Source organism: Lampris incognitus, chromosome 9 (assembly GCF_029633865.1).
Source record: "Lampris incognitus isolate fLamInc1 chromosome 9, fLamInc1.hap2, whole genome shotgun sequence".
In the NCBI taxonomy this organism is placed as follows: domain Eukaryota; kingdom Metazoa; phylum Chordata; class Actinopteri; order Lampriformes; family Lampridae; genus Lampris; species Lampris incognitus.
Genome location: NC_079219.1, coordinates 18829437 through 18846494, shown reverse-complemented (window position 1 = coordinate 18846494; position 17058 = coordinate 18829437). Strand labels below are relative to the sequence as shown.

Below are 17058 nucleotides of genomic sequence, written 5' to 3'. Positions count from 1 at the left end.
ATTCATTTGCCATTAACCAAAAGTCATAAGGCACAAGCCATAAGCCATTAGGTGAAAAACCTTTGAATAAAAAAAAACAGAAAAGAAAAAAATTGTGTACAAATATGCTACTGCAAATACATGTAAATGGACAAAAAAAGCATTTGTAATTACTGCAAGAAAACAAACAATAAGAATCTGCGCCTTATTTCACTTAATTATACATTTTCTTACATCAAATGCAAGTAAAGCCAATACCCACTGCCCCCCCCCATCTCCATTCCCCGCACGTCTATTTGACAAAAATCATCAGATCTGCAAACGGATTTACAGCCAATATACTTAGATTTCAGAAAACAGACAAACCAACTTGCACCTATGAATATTAAATAGTTAAACTATCGAACCACGCGTAAATGAGCTGCCGACCTCTGTGGCAGCGGCAGTAATCTTCGCCAGGGAGACAGTCTCTCAAATTATTAAAGTTCAACATCTTACCGGCTGCCTCTCCGGATTTTGTAGATGTATCCGCTCGGCACAGTTTTACTGCCGATTAGAATGCTGTTCGGGAACACTTTTCAGAGTTTTCTCCGTGCACGGTCCCCGCTTTTGGCGCGGCACTTGTTCACTTCCAGGCCGCTGTCCCTCTTGACGCTGTGCGATGCCTCTTATGCTCCGGACAGTACGTAGGCAGGTTGGTTCCGCCCGCTTTGTTCTCTCAGTATTCTGTTTGTTTTTATAGTTTGACTTGACACCTCCCACTCGAGCTTCCCATGGAACCACTGGGGAGATCGCCAGATTTAAAGGCAAACTTGGTGGTCCCAGTTCGAAGTCCTTGACAAGGTTAATATGTATTACCGCTTTAACTTTCCATCTGTTCTTCAGCAGGTAGTAAGACAACCAGCTGCCTGGTCTCCCTGCGAAGGATATTGGCTTGGATCTATCAGAGGTTCGATGGCTTGTTTTTTCTTTCAGAGCTTTTGACATAGGAACACAGTAGCTTGTAAAGACCTTACGTTGACATCCCTCACAACACCTTTGCTGTCTGGATTGGTACTGACGACTCTGCCAAGCTTGAATTGTCCCCTCGGTGCGTTTTGGTCACCTAATCAGACAATGTCCCCCATGGCGACGTTTCTCTGTGCAGTATGCCACTTGCTCCTTACAAACTCCAGTGCCTCCAGAACTTGGTCACCTCTGACTGCATTGCTCGGAGTCTTTTGTAAGGGTAGCTGGAAAAGTCAGGGTTTTTAAATCCCCGCTTTGAGATGCTCGACCGAGTAGGAGAGAATTGGGTGTGACATATTGAATAGTCTTCCCGGCTCTGTACCCTGGCGTAAATTGGGCACTCATTTGAAGGGTTGGCTGCTATGTGAAGAGTTGTCTGAAACTCGCTGTAACTAAGCACATAGTCATTTCCAAGACTCAGGAGTGCCCTCTTTATAAACTGGACAGCAGCTTCTGCAGCACCATTTCTGTGTGGAGAATCGGCCAGATGGATTTTCCACATCCACTCCGTTCCATTTATGGCTGCAGCCTCCTCCAGGGCTGCTTTGTTAAGACCATCCAAGAATCTGTACAGCTCCTCTAAGACTGGTTTTGCTCCAATGAAATTGTTGCCTGGATCTGACCACATCTTTCTTGAATGCCCCCTGATTGCTGTGAACCTTTGATAGGCCATCAGGGGACCTTTGGTTGATAGGGTATTTACTAAGTCTGTGTGGATGGCTCTGCTGGCCATGCAGCAAAAGACAATTCCCCTGACTTTCAACATCACTCTTTTCTTAACGTCATCTCTTACTTGGTAGGGTCCGAAAAGGTCTACTCTTGTGAACTTTAATGGTGCAGCAGGTTCAGTTCTCTCTGGTGGCAAGTCACCCATTATTTGTTGAAATGTTTCTTGCTTTTACCTTCCTGCAGACTATACAGCCATCAACAACTTTTCGGGCAATTCGCCTACCCCTTATGACCAATGCTCTCCTTCTCATCTTAAGCAAGGTTCTGGCCACTCCATCATGACTCCCATTGTGGGCCTCCCAAGCTAACAGTGTTGACACCCAGGCATAAGATTGGGGCAGTGACTTGATCTTCTTTGAAAATCTGCACTAGGCCACCACAAACCAACAGCCCAGAATCCTGGTCATACTTGCCTATCTGTAGTGGTGCTTGGGAAGGTTGTGCCCTCTTCTGCTGCAAGAAAAATGTCTCTCGGTGCATCTTCTCATTCTCTTACTGAGATGATCCCTGTTAAAGAGACTGCCTCCCACTTTGGACTGTTCATGGCTCGATTTTATCCAATGAACTTTTTTGCCGCTTTCCAGATCCATGCAACCGTTTTGACCAGTTGAGTTAGAACACTGAACCGCTTGACATCCACGAGGCTTCGGATAGCTGACCCTGTAGGTGGTCTCCTATATTGTGTTTGGATCTGGTTCTGATTTTGTTTTGGTTCTTTGCCTTGGCCCTTGTCAGCGCAGCAACAAATGCTTTCTTTTGCAACTTGTTGATGCTTTCTCTGGCAGTGGCTGCTATCTCCTTGGCTGATTTGATTGGCCACTCATTCCCTAGCAAACTCAAGAACTTTGGCCCATTTTGCCACTCTGATTCCTTGTTCAGGTCTTGATGGCTGGCTCCTCTGGTGAATACATCAGCAATATTTTGCGGACCAGGAATCCACCACGAGTCCTGGATTCTTGTGCTGTTTTGAATCTCGGGAGGCATTCTCTGTAACTCCTCCACTATTTCAATAGCAATAGTAATGTGGTTGCCATAGCAGTTTTCTAGGACACGGAAGATGTCATCTGCAGTGTTATAAGTAGTGAGCCGAAGGTCCTTTGTCATTTTGTCATCAAGACTGTCTAGTAATTTAACTTTTTTCACCTGTCTTGAACCGGTTGGCTCACCCTGTTTCTGGAGTGCTTCAGTCCTTTTTCCACCTGTGAAAATCACGTTTATTTCCAGCAAACTTGGGAAGGGCTATTGGTTTCAATTTGATGGTCGGTATGGGATAATTGGAGGTTACCGCTGTTGTTATTAGTCTTTCAGCATCATTCTCCTCTTTTATCCTCACCTTTATGAAGTCAGCCTTTCTGGAAACCAATTTGGGGATGTGGCGTTCAAGCCCTTTTAGGTGACTCTGAAATCCCTCCAGATCTCCTGGTGGGATCCATCGTTTCCATCGACCGCGCACCTCCTTTGTGGTGTTTACCAGACCTTGCAGGTGGTTGAGCATGAAGTCACATGCCTCTTGGTTGCCATCCGGTTGTACGGCAGCGGCGAGTTCACACACAGTCTCTGCTACCTGTCGTGCAGTGGTCAATTCAACATTCCCAAAGTTGACCCAAAGAGCCTCCTGAATGGGCTTTGGACCTCCTTTAGTTTCAACTCACACTCATTCAGTTTTTTCTAGGTCAGCTCTTTGCTGTTCAGTTAACACAGCTACTTGATCTGTATCCAGCTCAATCTCCACATTGTCACTGGTTTCCATGACTTTCTCCGCTTCTATTGTGAGTTTATTGAAACTGTTTCTGAGCTCTTCTTCAGACATGTCTTTATAGGTCCTGGTAATACTGCTGACCAGATGGGAGATTAATCTTTATGTCATCGCTCGCTCCACTTTGAGTTGATCAACTGACTTCCCATTAGCTTGATCAGCCATATTTAATTTCAATCTGCACGTTTTTCCAAGGAGGAGAAGGTAAGTACAACTTTTGATGATGATCTGATGTTGTTTTATTTTCATTTGATTGTCTTCCTTTTCCAGAATTCCAGGTTATTGCTCTCGCTGTTCCGGTTTCCTGGCCTCCCGGTTTTGGAATATGTGCAGCTTCCCCACTTGAGGGATTGATGCCTTTACTCGAAGGTTTTTTTTTCCATAAATTTATTTCTGATTTTTCCATTCTTTCTCCCAATTTAGTGGCCAATTGATCCCTATTTTAATTCAAACACCCACCCTCGTACTGCATGCGTTCGCCAACTGCATCTCTCCGGCCGGCAGTCTCGAAAGAGACCGCCTCCCCACTTTCGTGACAAGGCGACTCCAGGCTGAACCACTGTTTTTTCCGACACACACAGAGACACATTCACGTGACGAACACAAGCCGACTCCGCCCCCTCCCGAAGACAGCGTTGCCAATGATTGCTGCTTCATCGAGTCCGGCCATAGTCGGATCTGATCCGAAGATTTTTTTTTATCTGGATTCCACTCAATGACCAAAAAGCTTTTCCTTTTTCCTCCTTTTATTTTGGCAGGTTCGGCTGTTTGATTTGATCCATCATTCATTTGCCATTAGCCAAAAGTCATAAGCCATAAGCCATTAGGTGAAAAACCCTTGAATAGAAAAACAGAAAAGAAAAAAATATGTAAAAAATATGCTATTGCAAATAAATGTAAATGGACAAAAGAGCATTTGTAAATTATTGCAAGAAAATAAACATTAAGCATCTGTGCCTTATTTCACTTAATTATGCATTTTCTTACGTCAAATGCAAGTAAAGCCAATACCCACTGCTTTTTTCTCCATTACCCGTACATCTACTTGACAAAAAAAAATCAGATTTGCTAACGGATTTACCGCCAATATACTTCGAGGTCAGAAAAACAGACAAACCAACTTGCACCTATGAACATTAAATAGCTAAACTACCGAACCACGCGTAAATGAGCTGCCGACGTGTATGGCCTAAAACTAACGTGAACTCAAACTGGTTAGGCAGCGGCGGTAATCTCCGACAGGGAAACAGTCTCTCAAATTATTAAAGTTCAACATCTTACCGGCTGCCTCTCCGGGTTTGTAGATGTATCCGCTCTGCACAGTTTTACTGCCGATTACGAACACTTTTCCGCGTTTTCCCCGGAGCACGGACCTTTCTCTCTCCTTTTTTCCCCCTTTAGAGCTGTTCCAAGCGCTTGTTCACTTCCGGGCCACTGTCACTCGTGACGCTGTGCGACGCTTCTTATGTTCCGGGGAGTACGTGGGCAGATTGGTTCCGTCCGATTTGTTCTCTAATATTTTGTTTGTTTTTATAGTTTGACTTGACAGCATTATTGAAGCAATCCTTCTCTATGAAAGTGAGCTCTGGGGTCTACTGATTAAAGAGCAGCACCGAGACGTCCTCAAACCCAATTGAAAATGTTCACCTTGAGCTCTGCAAAAACATACTGAGGGTTCACAGAAACTGTCCCGATCTGGGATGCAGAGCAGAGCTAGTGCAGTTCCCTCTCTTAATTAATATCAAGAAAGGGTCCATTAAATTCTGGCACCACTTCATTTAATCAGACCCAGACTCTCACCAACACAGAGCTTATCTGCAACAGAAAGGACATCTGAACCAAAATACCTGGGACGCACCAAGCAACAAAAGTACACCTCCACCTCAAAGGGGCAACATGAAAACTATTCCTCTCCCACAAGTTAAACAGCTGGATGAGAATAATAAATTAAGTTATTATCAACAGTGGAAAAATGAAATCCAATTAATTCATAAACTAGAATGTTATAACCTATTGAACAGAGAATACATATAAGCTTCATATTTAACTCAACAAAAAAGTCCACACAAAGAAAACTGCTATCTAAATACAGACTGAGTGACCATAAACTTGCTGTTGAGACTGGTCATCACAAGAAAGACTGGCTGGAAAGCAACAAAAGAATTGGTGTCCAGTGTGGAACAGGAGGAGTGGAAAAAAATCCACTTTTCATCAAAAGTCCAAAATACAACAAAGAAAAAAAAGAGAAGAATTCTCCCCCAAATTCAATAACTCGGGCACCCCAGTAGCAAGCACTGCTGCCTCACAGCAAGAAGCTCCTGGGTTCGAACCCCAGGCCATCCTAAGTCCTTTCTGTGTGTAGTTTGCATGTTCTCCCTGTGTTTGTGTGGGTTTCCTCCGGGTGCTCCGGTTTCCTCCCGCCATCAAAAAGACATACATGTTAGGGTTACTACTCCTGTCTGTGCCCCTGATCAAGGCAATGGGAAGAAGAACTGGAGTTGGTCCCTGGGCACAGCACAGTGGCTGCCCACTGCTCCTAGCTACACGCCTGCCCACTGCTTCCAGTGTGTGTGTGTTGAGATAGGTTAAATGCAGAGGATGAATTTCCCCACAGAGATTCTTATCTTATCTTTTTTTTTTTAATCTTAATCCCAAACTTTCTCAACCTCACACATGACAAACTTATTGCGACTGCTCTTGGTGAAGACAGTCCTGCTGCACAGCTGGCAGGGCAGTTTGGTACTGCATGCCACAATGTCAGAAACATACCTTAGATATTTGATTATCTTTAACTTTATGTGTTGTTTTGTTTATTGTAATATAGGGTTTATTCACTGTTTCAATTACATTGTTTATGTAAAAATATTTGCTTTGGCAACATGTTTTTTTTTTTCATTCAAACAGCACGCCAATAAAGCTTCATTGAATTGAATTGAATTGAACTGAATTGAATTGAAGTTCCAAGAGAGAGCGAGAGAAAGAGAGAGAGAGAGAGAGAGCAGCGTTGGTCAAGCGAGCTAGAGAGTGAATGACGAGAGGGAGCGGTGGTAGTGAGAACAAACGTTTTTCCAAGGTTTTGAATCACCTCAACCAAGAGAGGCTGTTGATCATACAGTCCTAACTGCAAAAAAAGAACAAAACGCAGGCTGATAGGCCCAGTAGTATGCAAGATTAGCTGCACACACACACACACACACACACACACACTCACACACACACACACACACACACACACACACACACACACACACACACACACACACACACACACACACACACACACACACACACACACACACACACACACACACACACACACACACACCAAAGATATAATCCTCCCCAGGCTACCACCTGGCAGAGATGAAAAGCAAGGTAGTCAAATAATAGCATTGGATGTGGCCCAGTTAAAGTAAAATTTTCTACACCCCTCATTCTTTTTGCCACTGAATTGAAATATTGTTGTTGCTGGAATTTCATATTCAGGCATCAAAGTGATGTTGAGAGGTCAGTGGACTCTGTGTCTGTAAAAGTACTCGACATAATAACTAATCCTGTTGATCTCAGGATTCAACAGTTCTGTTGAAACTCCGACTTAACCAGGTGGGGACCAAAGCAGACATTGTCCCAGTTTGATTGTAGAGGGGATGAAAAAAACAAGTGAAAGGAAAAATCTTCTCTGGTAAACGTTTTTTTTTCTGCTGCAAAAAAAAAAGAAAAGAAAGGAAAAAAAGGAAAAAAAGCTGAAAGCAGCAATCAAGAGTGGCAATGGAATCCAAGTGGATTGAGTCCAGTTTTGCAAATAGGGAGAAATAAATCTGAGGGGTATCTGGGCACTCCTAAAAGATGCTGCAGGATCCTGTGAAAGGAGACCTCTGATTTAAGTCAGTGAATTAGGGATGAAACATATCAATTTATTCTTTCATAATAATGGTGAGCAAAAGTAAGCATATATATATATTTTTTTTTTTTTAAAAAAAACTAACAAATTTTGCCTGTCCAGGGTGTCTCTCCGCCTGCCACCCAATGACTACTGGGATAGGCTCCAGCATCCCCGTGACTCTGAGAGCAGGATAAGCGGTTTGGATAATGGATGGATGGATGGATTTAGGGTATTAATTGACCTAAGTGTCCTCAAGTGACAACATGTAAAGATCATATCCTCTGTACCATGGGGAAATATAAAACAGTAAAAACGTTTTTGTGTGGTCACTGGGGCTATGCAGATCTGTCATTTGGTGATTAAGATACACACCTTTTCATTAAGACAGGAGTGTCTTAATGAAAATGTGTGCATTGTCTAAAACTAAATGTCTAAAACTATTGTCTAAAACTAAATGAAGGGATGGATGGTAATTTCCTTCTCACCATAAGGCCCTAAGCGTTTGCCATGAAGCCCTTTGCAAATATTCAAGCTACTGTTAGAGGCAAACCCCCACATTCCCCTTCATGTACTTCTCTTTTCATCAAACAAACCACAATGAGAAAAACCCAAACAGAAAGCTTTCCTTGCACCATTCCAGCCTATCTAATCAGGATCGACAACTGAGTGGCAGCCAAAGCTAACATTATTATCATTATTGGCCTTCTATGTTAGATATGGTTCCAGTCCTGACAGGATGTGACTGCTAATGTCCGTATGGTCCATTTCAAGATACGGTCTCTCTTGAGTCCATGCAAGGTACTTGGTATTCAACGGTTAGCAGTAAAGCGCTGTTGGAGACATCATCCTTTGTCTAGGATAAGAATCTTAGGAACTACTTCGAAGAAACCCCGACTCCTGCGTTTAAGGTCAAAAGTGAACTTGAAACAGGAGGGCAACTATTTTTTTAGGGCATACCAAAGTAAGTCCTCGGGGTATTTTAAAAATCGAAACGAAAAACATCCTCTGTAAAGCTTTTGCCGAGTTGAGGGAAAGTCACAAACAAGCTTTCTCGTTACCACTGGTGCAAAGGTGTTTTTGATGCATTTATGAATAGCATCTTATCTAATCTAATCTAATTAAGTTGGCTGCAATTAACAAACAATAAACAACTTATTGTTGTTCCAGGAGTGGGACAAAAGTTACAGAGAAGGGCCAGCAGGTTACAGGTTAAAGGAAGACCATAAATTAAATATTCAGAGTGCCTCCGGAGTGCCGTGTCATTTTTTTACCAGGGATAATGTAAAAAGTTACCCCCTGAAGGCAATGTCTAGAGTTGGGGTAATGATGTCCATCCTTGTGGTGTCCACATTAACATCACATGTGCTGGGTGCAGAACTGATTGTGTCATCGTCAAAGGTTTGGAGAGTTTACCCCCACTGCCATAAGACTGAATCTTGTCAAAGCTGTTTCCGCTTCCTCTCATATCTCCATCTTTACTTCCCCACTGTTAATACTGCCATTCTTCAGTAACACTCCCAATAAACAACAATATTAAACCACAGTCAACTGCCCCTATTCCCCGTTTTAATGAGAACAAGCTATCAAATTTCTTGGATGGCACAGCTGAGTGTCATTTAATTCTGTCACTAAACCAGATCAGAAACTAAACCAGAACATTGGCTGAATTCTTAGACTTTCATCTATTCAAGAGAATGATGCTGTATTCTAAGTATTCATTCCAGTCATTATCCACACCGCTTATACTGCTCTCAGGGTCGCGGGGACGCTGGAGCCTATTCCAGCAGTCATTGGGTGGCAGGTGGGGAGACACCCTGGACAGCCCGCCAGACCATCACAGGGCCGACACACACATTCACACCTACTTAAATGATCTTTGTTGAAGCTAATGAGATATCATATAAACAGCACATGATTCACTGCAATATGGAATCTACAGATATAATGTGGTGACTACGATGGATTTGGAGAGATAAAGTGATGTTACCTCATTATAGTCATAGTAATATGATCAAGAATTTTATCTAGAATTTTCTTTAAATACTGGCTCTAACTGTGCTGGTGGGTAGATGCACAGAATCAGTCATGTTGGGGGTGTCGGCCAAATATTTAACTAAGCCCTAAAACCTCAGATTATTGAAGTTGTGCCTCCCAAAGACATGTTCCCAGTCATGTCCATCTTAACTACTTGGAAATAATAGAGATATGCATTTGAACTGATTACCCTGTTCAAATACTCAGATATGAACATGAAGTACTCTAGTACTCAAGCAATCAGCAGCAGCTGATGATTTGATTGCTTATGGCATGAAACAGGCTTGTACTGTCCATTAAAGAATTTACTTGAATCACTGGATTATTTTGCTCCTTATTTGTTGAGCACTTTCCCTACCGTTGAGTGTTTCATTTAATGAAGTTTTATATTACATATATATATATATATACACTACCGTTCAAAAGTTTGGGATCACATTGAAATGTCCATATTTTTGAAGGAAAAGCACTGTACTTTTCAATGAAGATAACTTTAAACTAGTCTTAACTTTAAAGAAATACACTCTATACATTGCTAATGTGGTAAATGACTATTCTAGCTGCAAATGTCTGGTTTTTGGTGCAATATCTACATAGGTGTATAGAGGCCCATTTCAAGCAACTATCACTCCAGTGTTCTAATGGTACAATGTGTTTGCTCATTGGCTCAGAAGGCTAATTGATGATTAGAAAACCCTTGTGCAATCATGTTCACACATCTGAAAACAGTTTAGCTCGTTACAGAAGCTACAAAACTGACCTTCCTTTGAGCAGATTGAGTTTCTGGAGCATCACATTTGTGGGGTCAATTAAACGCTCAAAATGGCCAGAAAAAGAGAACTTTCATCTGAAACTCGACAGTCTATTCTTGTTCTTAGAAATGAAGGCTATTCCATGCGAGAAATTGCTAAGAAATTGAAGATTTCCTACACCGGTGTGTACTACTCCCTTCAGAGGACAGCACAAACAGGCTCTAACCAGAGTAGAAAAAGAAGTGGGAGGCCGCGTTGCACAACTGAGCAAGAAGATAAGTACATTAGAGTCTCTAGTTTGAGAAACAGACACCTCACAGGTCCCCAACTGGCATCTTCATTAAATAATACCCGCAAAACACCAGTGTCAACATCTACAGTGAAGAGGCGGCTGCGGGATTCTGGGCTTCAGGGCAGAGTGGCAAAGAAAAAGCCATATCTGAGACTGACCAATAAAAGAAAAAGATTAAGATGGGCAAAAGAACACAGACATTGGACAGAGGAAGACTGGAAAAAAGTGTTGTGGACGGATGAATCCAAGTTTGAGGTGTTTGGATCACAAAGAAGAACGTTTGTGAGACGCAGAACAAATGAAAAGATGCTGGAAGAATGCCTGACGCCATCTGTTAAGCATGGTGGAGGTAATGTGATGGTCTGGGGTTGCTTTGGTGCTGGTAAGGTGGGAGATTTGTACAGGGTAAAAGGGATTCTGAATAAGGAAGGCTATCACTCCATTTTGCAACGCCATGCCATACCCAGTGGACAGCGCTTGATTGGAGCCAATTTCATCCTACAACAGGACAATGACCCTAAACACACCTCCAAATTGTGCAAGAACTATTTAGAGCAGAAGCAGGCAGCTGGTATTCTATCGGTAATGGAGTGGCCAGCGCAGTCACCAGATCTGAACCCCATTGAGCTGTTGTGGGAGCAGCTTGACCGTATGGTACGCAAGAAGTGCCCATCCAACCAATCCAACTTGTGGGAGCTGCTTCTGGAAGCGTGGGGTGCAATTTCTCCAGATTACCTCAACAAATTAACAGCTAGAATGCCAAAGGTCTGCAATGCTGTAATTGCTGCAAATGGAGGATTCTTTGACGAAAGTAAAGTTTGATGTAAAAAAAATCTTATTTCAAATACAAATCATTATTTCTAACCTTGTCAATGTCTTGACTCTATTTTCTATTCATTTCACAACATATGGTGGTGAATAAGTGTGACTTTTCATGGAAAACACAAAATTGTTTGGGTGATCCCAAACTTTTAAACGGTAGTGTATATATATATATATATATATATATATATATATATATATATATATACAAATTGCCTACAGTCACCATGACTGTTATCATATTATTAATGCTAATGGCTAATGATTGAGGTTTATCATTTCATGAAAAGGAGATATTATTATCCTACAGTCATAACTGCAACAAAAAAAACGCAAGCTGATAGGCCCATTAGTATGCAAGATTAGCCGCATATATATATATATATATATATATATATATATATACACACACACACACACAAACTATGTGTGTGTGTGTGTGTGTGTGTGTGTGTGTTAGAAAGCCTACATAGTTGTGTAATAAGTTTGCCTGTCCACTGCCTTATAGGTTTAGTTTGCTTCATTATAATGGCAATTTACTCCGTCCCATCTAAGTGAACTCACCGTAGCTGTTATTTACAGACTGTCCCTGAACGCACCAGGTGCTGTGTTACAATCCGGTGACGTGAGGTCTAGTTCAGTTTTTGTGTGGTTGATGGTAAGGCAACTATATTTTTCCTCTCCTGTTTTCACAATCCACCTATACAGCCTCTGCTTACTGCTGTGCGTAAATGCTCAAAGGTATGTGCTGATATACATATAAAAGCAAACTAGATATTAGCGCGATTATTCGGTAACTGTTCTGCCGGTAATTTCTGTAGTTTATAAGCCTGATGTGGGGCAGTGTGCTAGCGGTGAATTTGTTGTTGATAAATTTGATTAATAATTACAGTCCTTATCTTATGTTCTCAATTGTATTGTTTGTTATACTGATAGCATTCCCTTGTTTGTATCACTGTTACAGACCACAGCCTAAATTAAAGCAGCATAACTGGAAAGTCCGTTTCCGTGTTCTCTAATCAGGACTCCATCTGTACCTTGAGCCAAGTCTAACCACCAGATTCCTTGGGGACCCCCATCTCCTTTTTATGGTCCTTCGAGCTGGATTAGAGTACCAACCAAGGTATGGAATATACAGAACAGCGCCCTCCAGAGTACCTAAATGACTATGTGGTTGCAACTCTCCCTCATGAGGGACAAACCCAAATCACACAACTGGCTCCCCCATCCCAAGGTTCACGCAGTGAGCGAACGCGGAGCTCATCCCAGAGGACTGCCAGTTCCAGGTCAACACACCAAGCATGCTCATGCTCATTCCCCTCTAATGTTCTCACCGAGCTACAAATGGCCCTTCTCGAAGAGCAAGTAAAGCAGATGGAGTTCGAGGAGTTGGAACAGCAACAGGAAGAGGACGAACAAGCCGATGTTGAATGTCAACAACATCACACTCAAGCCAGAGAGGCGCAACAGTTGCAAGGTGAAGCCCATAGAGCCCGAGAGTCATTAACCAGACAACTGGAACGACGGCGACAGCTAAAGAAGAGAGAAAATGAGCTAGCGATAGCTAAGCTTGTCACTTCTCTGCTTAAAAAGAAATTACAGGACCCCAATGGTGCCAGAGCCTCACCATCCACATCAGATGACAGAAAGGCACACCCGATGCCATTATCCCCCCAGTTATCATTACCTGACAACGGCAGACCTCTACCACCAATGCCACAGAGAGACAATGGTGTGGCTCCTCCCCCGGCATCTCTGGCCCCGCCTCCAGTGCCACATGTAGCCCCTCCTCTAGCATTCCTGACCTCACCTGCCATGCTACAAGTAGCTCCTCCTCCAGCTTGCCTGGGCCTGGCTCCAGCACTACATGTAGCCCCTCCTCCAGTGTCCCTTGCCCAGCCTCCAGCACTTCATGTAGCTCCTCCTCCCGCATCCCTAGCCCTGCTTCCAGCAGTACATGCGACTCCACTTCCAGCATCCCTGTCTGCTAATATAGCACCTGTGAGCTACCACCCTGCTCCTACGCCTGCTGCACCCTATGCAGTTCATCCACTGTAGCATTAACAACCTGATGCAGCCTTTGCCTATCCCAATCAAGCAGCATTATAAACCACTCCAGCATGGATGCAGTTCAACCCAGATCAAACAAAGGCAGCTGGTATGGATCTGTTCATTGCCTCGTCCTACGACATTCCAAAGCCAGTGGTCCCCCTTTTTGACAACGGCAGAGAGTGACTTTGTATTACTTAAGGTTGCCCTCGACAACCTGTTAAATAGTCATCAGCACCTGAACGAACAATATCAGTATCTAGTGCTCTCCAGCTCACCAAAGCCTATATGCATGATCCAAGGCCGTATATCATGGTCATGCAAGCTCTACAGGACAAGTATGGCCAACCCCAACAACTTGTCCAAAGTTAACTGGGTGGCATTCTGAAAGCTCCAGCCCTTAAGTTCGGAAACGCCAAAGCATTTGACACCTTCGCTTTGTCTATCCAATCGGTAGTAGGCATGCTTAGGACCCTGGAGGGACAGACCGGCTATGAATTAAGATGTGGATCTCATGCCGACCGACTATTGAGCAAGATGCCTCCAAGCTACCGCAATAGATTTGTGGAGCACTGCTTGTATCAAGGTATCCTTCAGACAGACACAGACCAAACCTACACCTTACCTGACTTGGGGTCCTGGCTACAAATGAAATCCCAGGCGAAGTGCATAGCAGGCAGAGCTGCAGCTCTCTACAACCATGAAGCTCCCAAGCCAATAAAGAAAGACCAACATGCCTTCCATAAACCAAAGGAGAAACCTACTGCATTTTTCCTCATTGCTAGTGACAACCAAAGCTCCATAGGACGAACTCATCTGGGTTGTGGAGTTTGTACACAGATGGTATGACTAAACGTGACTAAAGATGACGAAATCAAGTGAGTCAGGTGGCGGTTTCGTGAGATGCTTCGCATCTAGAAATGACAGGAAAATGTGGAGTTTTTTAAGGCACAGTTTAATGGTAAGAAACTGTGCAGTGTGGCAGCGGAGCTTTCTTTCCGTCGACAGTCAGAACTCAACAGAAAAGGGAAAAAAGATGCCTGGGACAGACACGGCCGTCAATGCATGTGCCGGTGGGACCTGGCTCATCGTGACTGTGGAGGATAAGATGGACAGGCACTAGTTTTGGGGGAAAAAAGTCCACAGGAGCCTTTAAGGGCCGTCCTGACATCTTGGACCCCCCCCTCCAATAGTTTACACCTGGACGTTTCACTCTTAGCCCTTGGCATTGTTTTCCTGTCAGAGTGGGGGCACTCTTTGGACATGTTTTTCCCTTTTCACCCTTGGCCCCCAGGAGTGGGTGAGAGGACAGAGAGATGGCGAGGCGGCTTTCTCTACTTCCCCTCTGAGCGCAATAGATCATTTTGAGACCCAGGAAAAATAATGCTGTTTAATTTTAAAAAAAAAATGTTTTTTACATAAATTAAGTATTGGGGTGGTAAAAAAAACACACTGCAAAGAAAAAAAAAGAAAACTTTGTAAAAAAAAATTTACAGCATGTCCACTGTAGTGGACAACAGGACTTCGTTATTCAATTTCATTGTTCTCAAGCGTGTAACATTTAAAGGGTGAGTATGTACATGGAAAGATCCACTGGAATCATCCAGTAAAATACAACACCAAAAACAAGACAAATAGCAAATGTAGATTTCCCATTCTTGTGTATTAACTTCACCAATTTCATTGGACGTTTGCCTCTAGGTGGTATTTCATGAAGCATTCTGACTTTTTGGAGACACAGAGGAACACGTTGCACTTTATGCATCTCACAAAGGTTTTGCTTTTGCGTCCAGACATTCTGCATCTGGAAGCATTTCCCAGGCTGATTTTCCTGAGCTTTCGTACCGCGTATAAAGGCATCAGCCAATCACGTTGTGCGGAATGGACGTTATGTCACAACTCCTACTGTCAATGGCGGACCTGTTGATCGTTTGGGTTTCGCATCACCCTGTATTGTATGACAAAGGAAGGACACAAAAATTATAAAGAGGAGGAACTGGGGGCGAATAGCGTTATCCTCCCACGCGCTACGTTCCCCTAGCGAAACTCTTCAGTCAGGTGAAAAGAAGCGGCTGGCGACTGCAGCCCTCCCCGGATCAGCAGAGGGGGTGGAGCAGAAACCGGGACGGTTCGGAAGAGTGGGGTAATTGGCCAAGTACAGCTGAGAAGAAAATGGGGGGGGGGGTGAGAAGTGACAAATAACCGACGCGAAATTTCGTGTCGGTTTTTTGTCACGTCTCCGGTGTGTAAAGGCCTATAGACGTCACAGTAGACCTCACTGTTAACTCTCACCTTTCACAGTTTTGTTGTTTAGCCATCAAAGCCACATGTAAGTAGACAGTTTTGATTGAGAAAGACAAAGCACAATCAATAATTTAGCACAATTAGCATGTTATAAAAATGTTAGAAGGGATAGTTCACTTGAGAACACCTTTGCACTTTGTTTTGTGCGTCCATCCTTCTAACGTGGGCAATCTTATCCGGAGAGGGTCAGTGTGGGTGAAGGCTTTTGTCCCAACCAAGCAGTTACACACCCGTGTCTCCTACTCGAGTTGTTCAGCAGAGAGTCTACTGGTTGATTAGTGGCCTCAGGTGTGCAGCTGCTTGGTTGGAAAGATGACAGCGGAGGAGCGTCTGCGCCGTGACGCGCGGAGCGGTGCCATACAGGGCTCGAGACAGATGGACAAAATAAATAAATAAAAAATAGCACGCGCTTTCCGAAGGCCATCGGTGGCAGCTATGTGCTGAAATGAATAAATCTTGTTTTTGTGCAATTTATTTGCTTTGTATGGTTCTCAAACGATTAGGTTACACTGGGGGGGGGGGGCAGTTTTCAACGCCATAAACTCACGCTGTTCTTGCGTCAGCGCCGCGTGAAAGGCACCGCTTATATTCCGTTTAAACTTCGTCTTGCAGAAAGTGGGAATTGCAAATGGGAGCTTACCTGTCTGAGGCTGAACTGCGCTTGGGAGTAAAATCGCGACATACGGGAGAAGATTCAAAATCGTTTTAAGTCTCATCGTCTAGCAGCCAATGGCACAGTTTTTTGCAAAGTCTTCGTCTCCTCCCAGAGGTAAGCCTACTGTTTTCCCTCGACTTACAGACGGTCTAGCCGACGAAAACAAAACAAGTCCCAGCCTGAGGTATCGGGGTTTGAACTGATGACAAGCTGTCGGCTCTGATCCGGGCAGTGGGACTGCAGCGGCTGATCCCAAACTGCAGGCTGCGATATAACAGCATCTCTCTCGCGCTCTCGGTCGCTCTCCCTCTCTGTTAGGAGGGGCGTCCGGTCCCAGACTTGATGTTGATCCAATCCAATATGCATGCCTTGCAAACGCTATGACAGTAACAGATCACTCTCAAACTCATTCATTCATAGAGTAAGAAGAAATTAGAGTGAAGTAGCTGAAACCAATTTTAGGGCTGCACTCAGCCTACTATAAGGCGTGGGTCCTTTTTCTACAAAAAAAGTGGACCTTTTTATTCCACGCACAGGATACCTTACGCAAGCTGGCCTTTGACCTGCCATGGCTACAAACACACTATACCTTATAATATGCTAAAATTTATAATTTAGTGGAATAATCACTAAATTATTGGTTGTTTCAGGTACGGGCGTGCTACTTGGTTTCAGCCAAAAGTTCCATCCAGTTGGAGATCTTGGATTAAGATCTGAGGAAGCCTCTTGGATGAGAGGCGAAACGTCTTCACGGATATATACCAAGTCCAGTTGCACTTGATTCAACTCCTTTGG

General features: G+C 43.6%; 1 protein-coding gene across 1 annotated transcript in view; it reads right to left on the bottom strand.

The window, feature by feature from the left end:
* The window catches only part of vwde (von Willebrand factor D and EGF domains), a 90748-nt gene extending 89133 nt beyond the window's left edge, over nt 1-1615 (bottom strand). Inside the window, exon 1 of the mRNA XM_056286934.1 lies at nt 1310-1615. Coding sequence (XP_056142909.1) covers nt 1310-1615 — 306 coding nt within the window. The remainder of the gene's footprint in view (nt 1-1309) is intronic.
* Nucleotides 1616-17058: the final 15443 nt, after the last annotated feature.